Genomic DNA, 16964 nt, shown 5'->3' with positions numbered 1-16964 from the left:
AATAGGAGTCATTTACCTTACCTAATTCTTTAGCTGTTTGATTTGTCTTCTCCACTTGGGCGACCTCTAAATCTTGGACCGGCGCTGTAACATATACGTGTACAAAACTACAAGATCAAGAAATTTCTTAACCTTACCCTTTGTTCCCAGGAAGCGGTCAGGCGACGGACGTGGACGTCCGTTTGGTGTCACCTGCGTGGGTAGCTCGGGGCGGTTCAGCGACGCTGCGGTGTCTCCATCAAGTGCCTCCACAGTTGTTATACAAGGTGGAGTTCTTGAGGACTGGCACCAAGCTGCTGCAGTATGTCAGGGAGAGGGTCCCGCCTTTTACCAGCTATACTTTTGCTGGAGGAAGGGTTAATGTAAGTGCATTTTGATGGTTTCGTTTTGTTGGTTTACTGGATTGTGGGTTGAGAGCTAGTCTAACAACCGGTCTTACCAGGGGGTACCAGGTAGCCCTGGTAGGTCGGTAGAGGACGATAGATATGCAGTTGCTCTAAGTAAAACACTGATTCTCAGCTACATCTTTTTAGTATGGAAGCCGTGAAAGTTGAATCAATGATAGAAAGAAGGAAATCGTTGTGAATATGCCTACATAAGGTAAACGCACCAATCATGGTCAATAGTAGAAAAATATTTGGTATTATTTAATATTTATCAAAGTAGTTATTGCCGCATCTGTCTGCTCTATTGTGGTATTTGTGAAAGACGGTATCAGTTAACCGTGGAAATTACAAATATTAATTTATCTTTATTAGAATAAATAAAATAAAATAAATAATTTTTATTTTTATTTTTTCACCAATAATGGTCAGGTAAATGGTCAGTAATGGACCACCATTTATGGTCAAATCCAGTAATGCACAGCCAGTAATGGTCATAAAAAATATACTTACATAAACCGAATCAAATCTCACCCAGGTAAGTTTTTATAGGTTTATTAAAATAAAATATGGTGATAATTATAAGTACTAAACATTTATTTTCAAACAATCATTTCATTCAAGTTATAATGATTAACGTAAAGGTACCATACCATGCTTTTTCTTGAGTGATGATGTGTTAGTTATGGTCACACCATTAATGGTCAATGATGACCATTACTAGAATCGTCGTTTGTACTATTGCGTAACAAACATCAAATTAATGATCGTTATACAACATGTAGCGTAATTAACGCACACCCTCAAACACCCCAATTTGAATATTATGTTATAATCATAATACATACACTAAATTTTTAATCTAACATGTATATGCATTGTTATTTACTAAATTAGTTATACCAATTCTTGGAGAACTTTTTGGTCATACTACTACGCACGCAAATATCGCGCCGCGCGCCGCTCGACTCGACACAACATAAGGAAACTACGGAAAAAGCCGGCAATACACGAAGTCTTATTACTTTGAGTTACGGTCTATTTGAATTTGTTTTGATTATACAGGGTTAATATGACAATAATTTCCGTAGTTTTAATTATTTTTGGGATAAAAAATTACCTATATTAAAAATGATATAAATCGATTCAGTAAACGATTCTGAACAAACTAATTTCAGGATGTGCGTAAATTAAGTTACATGTTGTATTTAAAATTTAAATTTGATGAATAACGGTTAAAACGCCAGCTCTCCAGTTATGGTCAGATTGACCATAATTGGTACTAACCGTTTTTAAAAGTTCCAGTAATGAACACACCAGTTAAAAAAAAAGATATAAAGTAAATTAATTAATTTATGTTGTTAATCGTATCCTAAACATCTTAACATGCATATTGATGATAAGGTACAAATCAAACACTTACGTGGCCACCATTTTTGTAAATGGACGACATCTAGGCGTCACATATCATATTTTGACAAGTTAATAGTCTATAGTTTGTTGTTGAGTGTTGCAATTTTCTCTACAACATGTGTGATTCTTATTTAAAAGGTTTTTTTTTTCAATTGATCATTACCGGAACGCTTACCATTACTGGTGCAGTTACCTTACGTACTTTTATATGGGTACATTTTTTGAATTAGATGTAGCTTTGTTTGTGTACCGAATAAGTTAACCCAAAGCATTACTCGGGGCTTCAAATCAGATACTCATTATCCAACAGCAGTATATACTTGACTTCTCTTTGGTTACATAGGTACATACATACAACATATACGTTAGTACAACAAACTGTCCCATTTCGCCGACCCTGTTGATTAGGAACGTAATCTCCATCACAATAGAACTAGTTTGAACAAAATAGGTTTCGAAAGACCCTTTTTATTCCAAATATGTATAATACTAGGAATGTTTGTCGTATTTTATGTCCTACTGTGACAGATAGACGGAATACGCATTATATTATAGTAGATTTATGAACGTTTAGGTGAAGTGCGACAGGTAAATTATTGTCCTGGATTTATTTCTTTTGTTAAGCTTCTAGCAGATATAATGTTCTGTATTATGCTATGATATCCATAGGATAATAATATACAGGTTGAATAAAGTATTTTTAATATTTTAATGCTTTTTAGAATAAATATTTACACTGGTATAATTGAATGTAGGAGATAGTTCGAGCTAGACCAAAATTGTTTTTTCATTTGTTAGCTAAAAATAAATCTTTTTATCTTCAATTTTTTGTTAGGACGTGGTGTAAGGATAGTTATTCAATTTCCTTTTTCCAGATGACTTTATCTACGGAAAATTCGATAACTATCGACAACTTGGACCCATCGGCCTCGGGGCTCTATTGGTGCGAGGTGTCTTTGGAGACACCCATCTTCACGGCCGCCTCCAATCCAAGACAGCTGACTGTTGTATGTAAGTAGATTGTACTAAAAAAAAACCTAATATAAAAAGACCCATTGGTCCTTTTAATGAATGTTACCATAGCCTATGCATAGCATAGGTAAAGAGCTGCGTGATTTTTTTAAAGTAACTCTTTCATCTCGGTCCTGGAAAACTTATGGCTCTACTAGAAGGATTATGAGAGGGTTTCAACCAGTATGGCCGCGTTTCCACTGACGCGGAGCTGGGCGGAGAGGAGCGGAGAAGAGCGGTGAAAAGTGGTCAGTGTTTCCACTGAAGCGGAGCTGGGCGGAGAGGGGCGGAGAGGAGCGCAGCTCTGCGGAGAGGAGCGATGAAGATTTTGAATGTACCTAGTGACGTAACGAAGACAACTGACACACTGCACGCGAGTCACGCACCGCTCCGCTCCGCACCGCTCCGTACCGCCCCGCTGTCCTCCGCTCTGCACCCCAATGCTCGCTGTCCTCCGCACTGCACCGCCTCGATGTATGAATATTCGCTCAGCTCTGCTCCACCCCGCTCGTACTGTTTTCATTGAAGCGGAGCGGAGATTTAAAGCATAGTCATTGGTCAATTTGTGCACCGCTAAGCTCCTCTCCGCCCAGCTCCGCGTCAGTGGAAACGCGGCCTAAGGGTCTGGTACTTCGTTCTGCTCCACACGCAGCGTACAATCCATTTTATGATTTTCTATCTACCAAAAAAAGCAATCTACAGAACCATTTTCAGTTTAATTTAAAAACCAGTGGTTCCTATATATAGGGAGGATTTATATCCATAACTTATGCATTTAGTTCGAGACACATTTTCTTTTGGTGAAACTTTAATTGAGTTATATAACTTTCATCCTCTTAAAATAAGATCTCGTAAGGAAGGATTGCCTTTTATTCTGGAGTTTTATACTATCTTTTGGCCTAAAAAGGTCACTATTCAGTCACTATTCAGAAACGGTATGAACATTATCCCCTGGGCTTCTTAAATTTTTACTTAAATGTATTTTTCGTTATTATACTTAAATAAATGGTCACAGTGACGTCTGTTTATGAAACAAGTCACCAGTGGTTTATATCAATTAACACAACAATTATTTATTCAACATTATTTGAGGAATATAACAGTAAATTATTTTCGGTTCAAATTATATGGCCACCTGTGGGATTTGATGAAATATGAATTATTCACGGAAATTCCTGCTATTACTTTCGTACGTAAAAACATATAATAGTTAATTAACTGTTGTGGATTTAAATGTCTGTATTTTAATGAATTATGTCCAGATAAATTAATAACTCCTGGTTTCCTAGTTGAAAATTCTCAGTACAGTACGCTGAATCAATACCTTCTACGTAATTATTTTGGAAAAGTCACTTGCCTGTTAAATAACCATTAAAATACTGGGTCAAAATACAACTTTAGTACACAATGTATCCCCTACATAATCACATTTTCAATATTCTAAATCCCTATGTCATCATAAAAAAAAACTAAACAAGGTTATACACTCGTAAAACCTAATTTAGCAATACAACGTAACATAAACGATGAAACTTCTAGTTCACCAGCAGCCTATATTCCAGTCATGAATATAAATTGTCCAATCTTCAGCTCTTCACTGATAATACTTATTTTGTACACGATCCTAGCTTACGTCAGCTAGCCTACATTTTGTTGGTAGACAAAATGACAGGGAATAATGACACAGAATATGATGAGAAAATAAGCAGGAGATAAGAAAATGTCATTAATAATGGCAATTTGTATTCTGGCACTACGTATTACAGGCTTATATTGTGTCTTTCTTATAGTTGGTAGATAATAGAAATGCTTTGTCACGGACAAAATGGCGTTGACATGGGTAACGAGTTTGTAGGAAGGTAAAAAGTTTAATTGTAGGTGTAAATTGTTCGTCGTTTTATTGTGAAGATGTTTAGCTGTGTTTAACGGATTTATTTAGCTATCGCAAAAATGTGCATCTTAAGATGTGTATTTTTTGCATTCGTCGTCAAGTTCGGGCCTTTTACCGACTTCCAAAAAAGAGGAGGTTATCAATCTGGTTTGTTTATATCTGGTTGCTTATTAGCCCATTCGAAAAATCTTTTTTTCTTGAAAGAGTCCCATTTTCGTTAGGTCTAGGACCTAATAATGGGAACCCTGAAAAATCGAAAGCAACTTTCGAAAATTGGTTACGAAAAGATTCACCCTGTTCCCGGTTAAAGTTTGACATAAATTACTGAAAGCTATCTCTCATAGTAGGTACCAATTTTTTCAACTGACCCAAATTCATTACTCTCCAGTATACTTGTTATTTGGACTCTATTGTTTGTGCTCACATTTTGGCACCCAACGCCATTATCACAAAGGCCTTAGTGAAATGTTAACTCTATTATTAGATTTGATGTTCTCATATAATAATAGGTGCGGACGCCATCAGTATAGGTAGGTTAGAGGTATTTGGTTGCTCGGGTAACTGGGTTGAGGAAGTCGGATAGACAGTCATCATCATCTCCCGAGCCTTTTCCCAACTACGTAGGGGTCGGCTTCCAGTCTAACCGGATTCAGCTGAGTACCAGTGTTTTATAAAGAGCGACTGCCTATCTAACCTCTTCAACCAAACTACCCGGGCAACCCGATAGACAGTCGCTCCTTGTAAAACACTGGTACTCAGCTGCATCTGGTTAAACTGGAAGCCGACCCCAAAATACCTAGTTGGGAAAAAGGCTAGGTAGATGATGGATGGTCATCAGTGTAGGTAGGTATATACCCATAGGCTGAAAGTCAGACCAATTAATAGCACCTGTGGGATATTGGAGATATAATGTTTACGATATTTCTTATGATATTGTATCCTGTAATGGGTAGTTTTATCACTGGAGACAAAATTAATAAATGGTTGTGGATGTCAGAGATTCCAAGGACATCTTACTTAAAGTTTGTACGCTTGTGTATCTTAACATTGTAATATATTACTTAAAACATACTCCTCTCATTTATGAACTAATCGATATCAAGATTTTGGAGAATTTCATTGAGATGTATCTTAAATTCATGAAAAATCTTTGATTAGATTCAGTATTATAGGTAAGTTGACTGAGTTTTTTTACATCACATGAAATACGCCTTTGAAAATACACTTCTCTTAGATTATTTAAACAGTTACACCATACGAAATATTATTTCATAGTAACTATTAATAAACACAAAGAGTCCAATACCAAAATGTAACAACAATAAAACATTTTATTTTCTCCTCTACCCAAAACAAACATTATTACATTTCGAAGACCCAAAACACATAACAGACATCCAAAAATAACTCATTTTTCGGTCCTCAACTAGATAATATATTGTCACGGGCAAAACATTGTTGCTATCAGACGATAAATTAAATTAAATTGTAATGTAATGTCACAATAAAATTATTACAGTAAATATATTCTCTCAGCGTAAACAATTTCGTGACGTTACCGCTATTTAATTAAATGAATCGTCAGTTGTAGGTAGTAGGGAAGTTTCGTTGTAAATATAATTGTGTAATTATGCTGTAAACACTAAAATTTGTAATTTCTGTGGCTGTTTTGTTGTTTACTCAGTTTCAAATGAAAGAGAACTTAATTACTTACAAAAGCAACAATAGTATTCGTTTCGAAAACCAGTTATTTCATTTGTATAAAGTTGTTTATATTAATTATGGGAAAAACTAAAACAACTCTGTTTTAAAACACAATGGACCAGATAAGCAGTCACTAATGTTCTTTCATTACTTCTTAATGCATCTACGTATAGGTCGACAGTGTAGAAAAGACTAACGACGGTACCCAATGCTGTTGATTTGCTTTATACATATAACTTTAACATTAGCCCCATCCAAGTAATGTAAAATTCCTTTCTTAATAGTAAGCAAAAAGATGATGATTTTGATTGCTAACCTATAATTTTGTCGTCAGATTCACAAAAACACCCGCCAATCATAACGTTTGGTAAACCAGACGTGGTGGTTGGAGGATTGCTTCGCGCCAACTGCACGAGCGCGCCCGCTGCGCCCGCGCCTCGGCTCACGTGGTACATTGACAATGAAAAAGTAAGTTCTATAATGATTGCTATCGTATTAAACTAAGAAAAACTATTCTAAGTATTTCATAAGAAATATTCTAGCTCCAATTTTTTTTGTAACTAAATATGTACACTTCTAAAATAATTCCGCTTAATATGCCATTTTTTGGCTTGAGTAAATGCTTGTGAAAAAGCATTTGTTAAAATATAGTAATGATAATTTTCTACAATATACTGTTTGCAGGATTTAAACTCAGTTTTTCTAGTTCATTTGGATGAGGGTTGTCAAAAAACATCAAATGACCAGGACATTTGTCAAGTTTATAGTTACCGAATGTTGTTTCTGATTTTTTTTTTTTGAAGATAATCTATTTAGTTCTTATCACTTTTCCCAAATTCGAAATCTAACATCAAATCCTCTTATAGGTCGACGAAGAATCAGTGAAATACTTCTCCTACCGGGTTTCAAGCTCCACCCGAACGAAGGGTGGCGGTGGCTACCGACATAGAAAGCACCAACATCGGTACATAGCCCCCGAGTTTAACTACACGGCTAAATACTGGGCTCTGGTTAGTGAAACCACTGTAGCCCCGCCGGTTAACGTGACCAAACATCATAAGTGCACTTTGAAGGATCAGCAGAGCGAAGAAATGGCTAAGGTATGTGTTGAACAATAATCTAGTCAGGATAATCTGTTATTGGAAACAAAAATCGGGGGGGCATAATATGTAATTGGTAAAAAAGCGATAAAGATGTGAGCACCTGTTGTAGATACAAAAATAGATATCATTGTTTCAAATTAATATCTAACTTTGTAGACAATGACTTTAAAGTTGTGTGGTGTCTGTATCTTGCACATAAACTTATACAGGGTACACTTGCACATATATCTTTAACCAGAAGAATTCATGTCCCCACATTCCGGGGTTAGAACTCGCAAAATATTACGATAGAATAAATTCTGTACTTACACTTGTTTCACGAACTGCTCTCTGCTTTACTATCTGTGACCACATCTGTGAATTAACAACAATTACTATTAAAGAGTAATCACGCATCGAGTGTGATATTGGTTATCTATTCGTAATGAAGCTCATCAATTTGCTCGCTTATTAGCAGGCTAATCAGTCACGCTCCATTCACTCACGAATAATTGATTTGAAAAGAGAAAAAAAATGGATACTGTGCCTCACAAAATGTTGAATGAGGTTGAAGATCATTCAGTAATTAGAATGAAAAGACAAACAATGCAAGAGGACTCATCCAATTGTCTTTAAGGATACAACGGGAAGCTTTTGTAACTATTTTTAGCAGCATTTTAATCCTGCAATTGTGAAAAACAAATTGAAAGATCAGGGGGTAGATAAAGGAGAAATCAAAGCGAGGCGTCTTAAAATAAATAACAAAAGACAATCTCAATCCAAAGTCGATTGGGCTCAAGTACAAGAGATTTTGTTCTCAATATTGCTCTTTTCATCCTTCCTGTTTAAATTGACAGCTTCCAGTAGAGATGAAAGCTGGCTGTCCGCGTACAAGCACAAATGTCTTTTGATGTACAAATGTTTTATTTTATAATAATAATAATAATAAGCCCCGCAGGGCATCTGAGGCGGATGACGGGGAGTAGCGACCCCGCGGGGCTATATATCCGAGTGCTCCAGGGAGAGTATACTGTCCCCCATCTCAGGCCTGCCGGAGTGAAGCATGACGGGGGATAGGTCTCCCGCCTCTTGGCTTGCCTTCACCGGCCGGTCAGAGTGGAGTCGCTAGAGTAGGGTTAGCAGCCCGCTCGGAGGGTAGGTGCCTCGTGGTAAGTGGCGAGTGGGCCGGTGATGCTGGACCCACAGGGAGCGCGTGATCTGCGTTTAAAGTCCGCCGAGGTATCCTCACCCTTCAGCCGCTCATGTACCTGTTGCCCCCTTGTTGCGATTTAGCGACTGATTCCCGGGGGCCCAGTAAGTGAGTTGGCGAGTCTCCACCTGCCATTTTTACGTGTATTTATTACATTGTTATCGGCAGGTGCCATAGTTCCCGTAGTTTCCCCATTCCTAGTCCACTAGCATCCCATCACAATAGCCCAAGTAGTTTTCATCCATAGTTAGCAATAGTTTAGCACAGAACCGGGGATTGTCCTTGGGTACATTTCTATAGTGTATACAGGGATAATTGTCGGTTTTGTGTCACCATTTCATTAAAGTTGTCTCAAAAGGGCTTCAGCGTGTTGGCTTCGGCCCCACGTTCGCCTCCCAAAAATCCGGGACTCTATAGTCCCGAGGTCTGGTAGAGACATACAAGATAATAATAATAATAATATTCATTTATTTGCTCAGAATGTAGGTATTTACAATAAGGTGTTTACAGAAAATGTTGAAGCATCCTAGTACATTCTACCATTTTGGCATGCAAACATTTGATATGATGCAATTCATCATTACACATACTTAATGCTTATACAACTAAAAAGTGTCAGCTAGAAAGTCAGATACAGAGTAGTAGCATTTATTCAAGAGAAGTGTAGTTAGTTTTTTTTTGAAGATTGTTACTGGTTCTTGTTTAATACTATTTGGGATGTGGTTAAAAATAGCTGGTGCCATGCCAAAAGCACTTTTCCCAAACAAAGCAGTCTTATATCCTCCAGTGCGTAATAAATTTTGGTATTGAGATCGTAAATTTACGTCTCTGTGTCTGCTTTCCGATAAACTTAAAAATAAGCTTCTATTAACTTTAACAAAAAGAGCAATTTCAAGAATGAAAAGGCAAGGAAAGGTCAACAAATTATATTTTTTGAAAAATGGAACACAGCTGTCAGTAACTTTCAAACCAAAAATAGCTCGTATACAGCGTTTTTGAGCTTTGAAGATACTTTCCTTTTCGGTACAATTGCCCCAAAATATTATACCAAATCTCAATTTAGAAACAACAAGACCATGGTATGCTAGTAATACTGTTTTGGTATTGACTTTTTTCTTAAGATTATAAAGTGCATATGCAGATGCGCTGAGTGTTTTACAGATTGCTTCAGCCTGCGGCTTCCACGTTAGCTGACTGTCAATTAAAATGCCTAGGAATTTTGTAAGCTCTACTCTCTCCACATTTTGGTTATTATAGTTGATGTTCAAGTCATTGATGCGAAGTCTTTGGAAAAAATGCATTATCTTTGTTTTTTGTATGTTAATTTTTAGATTGTTGCTGTTTAGCCAGTTTATTATAACTTTTATCGCGTAGTTTATGTCATTTTCGTAATTTACATGATTGTTACATTTTAGTAGTGCTGTGCTGTCGTCCGCAAACAGCACCATGGGATGGTGGATTTGGCGTGGGAGATCATTGATATAAATAATAAATAATAAAGGCCCAAGGACGGTTCCTTGGGGCACGCCGAATTTAATATCTCTGCTGGAAGACACGTACTTTTTTTCTAATTTAGATTTGACACATATTTTGCAGATTTCTGTCATCTGTTTGCGACCGGTTAAATATGTTTTTATCAGGTTCAGGATGTTACCTCGAATTCCATAAGCGTTGAGTTTGTCAAGCAGTATGTTATGGTTGACAAAATCGAACGCTTTTGACATATCTGTATAGACAGCACATATAGGCGTTTTGCTATCAACATTAGACAAAACAACCTTTAATAAATCAAAAATTGCCATATTTATATTTTTATTTTTTCTGAAGCCGTATTGTTCGGGAGAAAGTATATTGAATTTATTTAAGAAAGATGATATTGCCTCGTATATGACTTTTTCTATTATTTTTGAAAAAATGGGAATTAAAGCTATCGGTCTGTAGTTTGACATATCCTCTTTACTATCCTTTTTATGTATAGGTTTTACAATTATGGTTTTTAACTTGTCAGGGAATATGCCTGATGATATACTTGTATTAATAATATGAGTTAGGGGGCCAGCTATATTATTCGCAACAAATTTTATGACTTGGGTGGAAATCCCATCATAACCAAAGCTCTTTTTATTTTTAAGTGTTTTAATTATTCTTATTACGTCTAGAGGTCCAACTGGTGGTATAAATATTGAGTTTGGGTTATAGTCTATTTTTTTAACGTCCTGCGTTGTGCTGTTAGGTATATTAGTAATTTGGTCAATGAAATAATTGTTGAATAATTCTGCTATTTGCTTTGGATCTGTAATTGTCTGGTTATTATTTTTTATTTGTGAAATTGGTTCCTTATTTATTTTCTTATTGTTTATTATTTGCCACGAGGTTTTTGATATATTTATGGAGTTTTTGATTAAGTAATTATTTTGGGATTTTTGTGTTAGTTTTATAATTTTTTTAAATCTTTTAGAGTAATTAACAAAAGCGTTTTTGTTTTCTGTTGATGGGTTAATTCGTTGTTTCCAGAGTAAGTTTCGCTGTCTTTTACTGCATAATCTAATGCCACGTGATAGCCACTTGATGTTTTTTTCGGATTTTTTTAATACTAACTTGTAAGGGAAGCATAGGTCATGCAGGAGCTTAAATGTTTTGATGAAATTATTATATGCTTCATTAGAATCTTCTGTATCGTATACATCAGAAAATGAAATATTTTGTAGATAGCTATTAAATTTAGTTAAATTTTCCGTAGAAGTGTCTCGAATCTTAGTTCTCCAAGTTTTTATTATGCTTGATTTATTAACTTTAATTTTGACTATCTGTGCAGTATGGTCAGACAGCCCGAAATCTATCACCCGACAAGGACCTGCCTGCTTGGTGTTTAGTGCAAAATTATCTAAACAGGTATTACTAACAGGTCGTGTTGCTTCATTAATTGCTAGAGTAAGATTATAACTTAAGAGAAAGCATTTAAGTTCAAGGGTAATTCTATTATTTTTTAGAATGTCTATGTTTAGGTCGCCGCATACAATTATTTTAGTGTGGTGATTAGTACATATTTTTTGTAGAATAATATCTAAATTTTCATAGAATTTACTTAAGTTTGACATCTTTGGCGGTCTATATACACATACTATAATTAAATTATGTTGCTGCATCTTAATTGCGCAACATTCTATTATTCCTGAAACCGAGTATTTCATGTTGTTGTGGTTTGCAAAATTTCTGGGTTATGTCCAGCAAGCTATGTTGTTATTACAAAGAAATAACTGTCATTTGTTGTTATGATTTTAGGTGTAGAGTAATAATAATGTATTTTTGATTTTTATTTGTAATTTTTGTTACTCTGATTCAATTTTGACTGGTTGAGTGATTTATGGAAACATTTTTTTTGGGTATTATTAGCACACTTAATGGCTTATTGATTCACGTTAATTCCGGGCTTTTTCACCCGTTGGCACATGTTTAATACCCAATTTGGGAGATTCTTATTTCAGGAAGAAGTTGAGGAAAAAAAAATCATTGAATTTTATTTTCCCGTTTCTCATCGAATTCAAATCCCCAACCACTTTATTCTTGGAATTGATTTTTTTACCCAGTCTATACAGCATTTTAGCAATTTTCTATTCTTTGACATCCGTGACGTGCGGCCAAGGACGGAAAATTAGCTAAGTTTGGCAGCTGAGCTGGGATTACGTTAATAATTTCAACCAAGTTAAGGCACTTGAGGAATATTTAATTGTTTTAGAACCTTCTTAAGAAATGTTTTCGAAGTTACATGCTTTTGTTAAGTATGCCTTAAGAGTTTGGTTAGAAGCCGATGGTAGGTATTCTCATGTTAATTTTATGGAATTCATTGAATATTATGTTCTGGTTCTGTTCAGTCGTAAATATCTCCACAGAAGTTCACATTGACCTACACTGAAAGACTATATATACTTCAGTCTTTATATCATAAAATGTTGATCTGTATTGCTAGATAGTTGAATTAGACAAGGGCTTATAAATAGATCGTAAATCTCTTTAACATGCTCCTGCGACCTTAGCATGGCGATTCTATCTCTATTCTACCAAGAAACGACAAAGCTCTTTCTTTCCCACTCGACATGTCTTCTACCCGAGCATGGCGCGAGCTGTAGACTCGCGTTTCTATCAAGAGAAAGACTTTCCATAGCAACGGATAAGTAGCTAGTGATGGGTCGTTCTGCGATGAATTTACGTTTAGTTAGCCAAAAAAATGTGTCAATGCACTATTTTTCACGCATGAACCTATACATAAACTCACGTAACTCAAAGCAACAACAAAACGTATTCATCGAACTTATTTCTTATCTGTGGAACTAAAATGGTTGATGTTTGTTTGTTTACAAAAAACGATTAATGTTGTTGATTTTACATATTAATTTAAGTTGTTGATTTTTAATATTGGTGACTACTGCGGCAAGGAAAAAGTAAGTAGATTTTGTGATTAAATAAATAAAGTACTGATTATTCCAATAGTTGTGTGTAATTAATCTAAACGAACAATAATTAATTATCCATACATACGATGAAAAGAACAAAAGAAAAGAACATAATAATCTCAATAAATGGTAATTGGTGGCATTGTCTGATGAAAACTTTGCCATGCACAGTTCAATGTGTTCCTCACTTATCTTGCTTCCCTATATTATTGCCCGAAGTGTTTTTACTTTCGCCGTTACAAAAACTGTTTATTTACAGCGTACGAAGTCCCATCCAATAAACAGAGAAGATAGTATCGCGATCCATTGAGAAAAGAAAGCCACGATAAAGAAGAATGGGTCAGTATTCAAAAGCTGCTGAAAAAATATGGAAAAAGAACGAGTTCTTGGCATACAATGCTGACACGAGAAATATTCTATTAGTAAGTGTCTTTAAATAATATTCATTTACTAGTAATAGTTCCCCAGACTTGTTGGCTTCATTCTAGCAAAACTCTCATGCTTTGTTTTCAAAATATAATTATGGCAATAATAATTATAGTACCTATTTGTTGCTTGTGTGATATAATATAAGCAACAACTCTTAAGATAAAAAATAAAATGAGACAATCATTTACACAGAGGTAAAGGTTTATTTACATAAAATTAAGGCTACAGATAAAGTCATTTATTCAAAATAGGCTGAAAATCAGCAGCAGAAGCGGTGGAACAAACTCCCCAGCAACTCAATTCTGTCTGTATGGTTTGAAGAACTGTTGATATACAAAGATATTCATAATAGTTGCTCTTCTGTGAGTTGCAGCTTGTAGTAAGCTACCACTAAGGTCATTAGTGTGTCTCTCTCTCTCTGCCTTTCCTCGGGAAGAGTTGTAGCTTGTAGCATAGGCACCCTGCAAAAAGAAATAACTGTGTGTTTGGTAAAGAGTTTTTACAGTATTATAAAAGAATAACATACTGATAGTGATACATTATCAGCATTATTATTGGTGTCATGAGCCAAGACCCTAACGCATAACTAGAATCCCCTGAAAATGAATGATAATTTAATTTTGTGTTCTTGTTTCAGATTACAAAAAAAAGGATGCTAAATGACAGCTGGGCCTTCAGTTTACAAATTATAAATTATTGAAATTATATTATTTAATAAAGAATGTGAATATTAAAATCATAATGGTTGTTTATTTAAAATGTAATTTTTTTCTTAGCAGATAAAACTGTCCAATTCTAGAGTCATATAGCCTGCGCAGTTCGTTCTTAATGAGAGAACTATTGAAAATTGATTGTTTATGAACTCTGTCACGATAATTGGCATTTATGTTCAGTATTTTGCACTCAGTATCTACAATCTGAAATAGAGGTCATATCTAATATTAGGTATACTAACCTTGTATTCACTGCAAAAACAAATTGTTTAAAAAATTTGCTAACAGTGGTTAGTAATGTTGTTAATGACCTAAGCAGGACCCGAGCAAAGAACCTGCAACAATTAGGCTTTGTTAAATATTTTTCTTCTGTTTAATCATTTTCTTGCAATGAAGGGCAATACCTACATAATAGACAAAATAATCTTAGAAACAATAATAAATGAAGTGAATAGATTTTTCTATATTTAAACCTTATCTATAAGGACGAAAACTTTGTCAGATTTTTGGTTGATAACAATTGGAAAGCACAACGAAATAGAATAGACTGTAGGTACTTACATTGACAAGAACAGGCAGACCCTGAGATATAGGAGACAGATTCCTGGCACAAATACTGCACCATCTCTGCACATTTACGTTTTCGATGTCGAGAGGCTTAACACTCGTATAGCTCGTTCTTTGAGCTTTACACTGATTCTTCTCAGCATAAATACTGACCACATGACGACGGTAGGACCCCGAAATACTTTGTAAATGCTATTTGAGAACTTAAAATTATAATAATATTCTTGTCTACTCTTGTCTAGGTCCGATGAGATGTAGAGTATTTGACATTTCATATAGAAAGTTATATCTACTCCCAAATGTCAAAAGTAGATAAAATATAGTCGTCATGCTCGACGCGATAGACACATGTCGATGAAGAAAAGAAACATTTCTCTTCTCGATGTCAAACATCGCCATGCTCGGATCGATAGAAATCTTTCTTCAATCTGTCATTTTGTCGATTCTCCGGTAGACAAAAGCTGTTTCTATGGCGGTCATGCTAGGCCCGCTGGATTAAGTGAAAAAGAATGCATAATTTAACCTAACATGAAATTAATCGCTTATAATTTTGGATTATAAATATTTATAAAAATGAAGTGAACATTTACGGTTGCACTCAGCGTCAACTATAATACCTATCTGTACAATACCTTTTTACCTTCCATTATTCCCCATTCTAGGTAACTATATACATTAATTTTCCAACCTCCCCACCAGATTCAAGAGCGGCCACGCGTGCCTCCCGCCATCCCAATCTCTCTATGGGTGTCCATAGCCGAGCTGCGTGCGCCCGCGCATGGCAGACTCCAACTGACCTGCACAGCCACCATACCTGATGAAGTCGGGCCCGGGGAGAAGTTCGCTGATATTAAGAAGCAGACTGTTACTGGTATGTATTTATTTTATTAGACTTTCCTAGTAAAGTTATAATGAGAGAATCATATTTAGAACTAAACATTTATTTGAATAGGACACAGATTAGGTAAATTACTAATTGCAAGATATAGTTCTGGTACCTACTGGTGCCAATTTTTTCATCATAGTCCTGTAGTAATTGACAATTTAAAAGTATGGTGCTAACAAGAAAATGGGTTATTGAAAACGTCTAAGATCTCTTGATTTTTAAGTACTAGGTATGTGCTTATTGAAATAAGTTAGCCTTAAAATTAAATTGTATTTCCAGCAGCAAGTGAGCATCAAAAAGCAATTGTAGAGCTTTATTTCAAGATCTCACTTTAAATATACTTTCTCCAAAGAAGCACACTTAATTATACTACTTTTTCTTCCCAGCATTTTACTAAACGTTACTTTTTCCAACTTTTCCAAAAACTTAAATGCTGTCTATTATTCTGTTTGAAAGAAGTTGGCAGAACTTTAAAACGAGCTGCGAACGAAACAAACTTTTATTTACATTAATGCGAATCCCGCAAGAAACTTAGCGAGTGAGTTAAGTTTCAGCTGAAATTAAGTAAAAGACTGATCTTTCCCAGTTTACAAAATGACGGCTAACAAACGGTTACTGGCAATACTACTTGCCGTTAACGAATATTGTTATTGAGTGTTGTTTTAAATACAGAATACTAGGAAAAGGTTGAGGAAGATTGTGACCGTTAAATTCTTAATTGTATTTTATTTATTGGCAGTTTCTTTCATACCTTTTTTTCTGTGACGCTTCACTACAAAATACGCAATAGACAAGAAAACTTATGTAGGTATCTTATAATAATTTTCATAGAATAGAATTGGAAAAAATATTTCTAACTTACAAGAATTATAAAATAAAAACGTAGATATATGTACGTTGAGTTGTTCTCTGATGGAATGTAGGTATTAGAAAAACCTTCTGATCGCGAATGTTCCGTAGATAGAACTATGCGGAACAAGTTTAGTTTGTACGCGAACTAATAGAGCGATGCCATACTATGAATTCACATTTAATAGAAGCGCCAGAGAAACTTCAAATGCGTACCTTTATTGCATAACTTTATATGATTATAATAGTTTAAATATGTACGGGTTGATTCACGTGCAAAACTTTAAATTACAAAATAATGTACAATTTGGGTAATTCACACTACTAACGAATAGAGGAAACTACTTAACGTTATTAAAATTAACCCCACATTTC

General features: G+C 35.2%; 1 protein-coding gene and 1 long non-coding RNA gene across 2 annotated transcripts in view; one reads left to right on the top strand and one right to left on the bottom strand.

The window, feature by feature from the left end:
* LOC124629940 overlaps window positions 1–16964 on the top strand; it is a 56039-nt gene that overhangs the window by 36109 nt on the left and 2966 nt on the right. The window contains exons 3-7 of the mRNA XM_047163620.1: window positions 151–362; window positions 2672–2807; window positions 6737–6870; window positions 7269–7502; window positions 15554–15725. Coding sequence (XP_047019576.1) covers window positions 151–362; window positions 2672–2807; window positions 6737–6870; window positions 7269–7502; window positions 15554–15725 — 888 coding nt within the window. The remainder of the gene's footprint in view (window positions 1–150; window positions 363–2671; window positions 2808–6736; window positions 6871–7268; window positions 7503–15553; window positions 15726–16964) is intronic.
* On the bottom strand, window positions 13976–15157 carry LOC124629941. The gene is made up of 3 exons (XR_006984360.1): window positions 14849–15157; window positions 14530–14622; window positions 13976–14035 (listed from the first exon to the last, which is right to left on the bottom strand). It is a non-coding gene; the product is annotated as an uncharacterized LOC124629941 (long non-coding RNA).

Source organism: Helicoverpa zea, chromosome 4, assembly GCF_022581195.2.
Source record: "Helicoverpa zea isolate HzStark_Cry1AcR chromosome 4, ilHelZeax1.1, whole genome shotgun sequence".
In the NCBI taxonomy this organism is placed as follows: Eukaryota; Metazoa; Arthropoda; class Insecta; order Lepidoptera; family Noctuidae; genus Helicoverpa; species Helicoverpa zea.
This window is presented reverse-complemented; position numbering and strand designations above follow the sequence as displayed.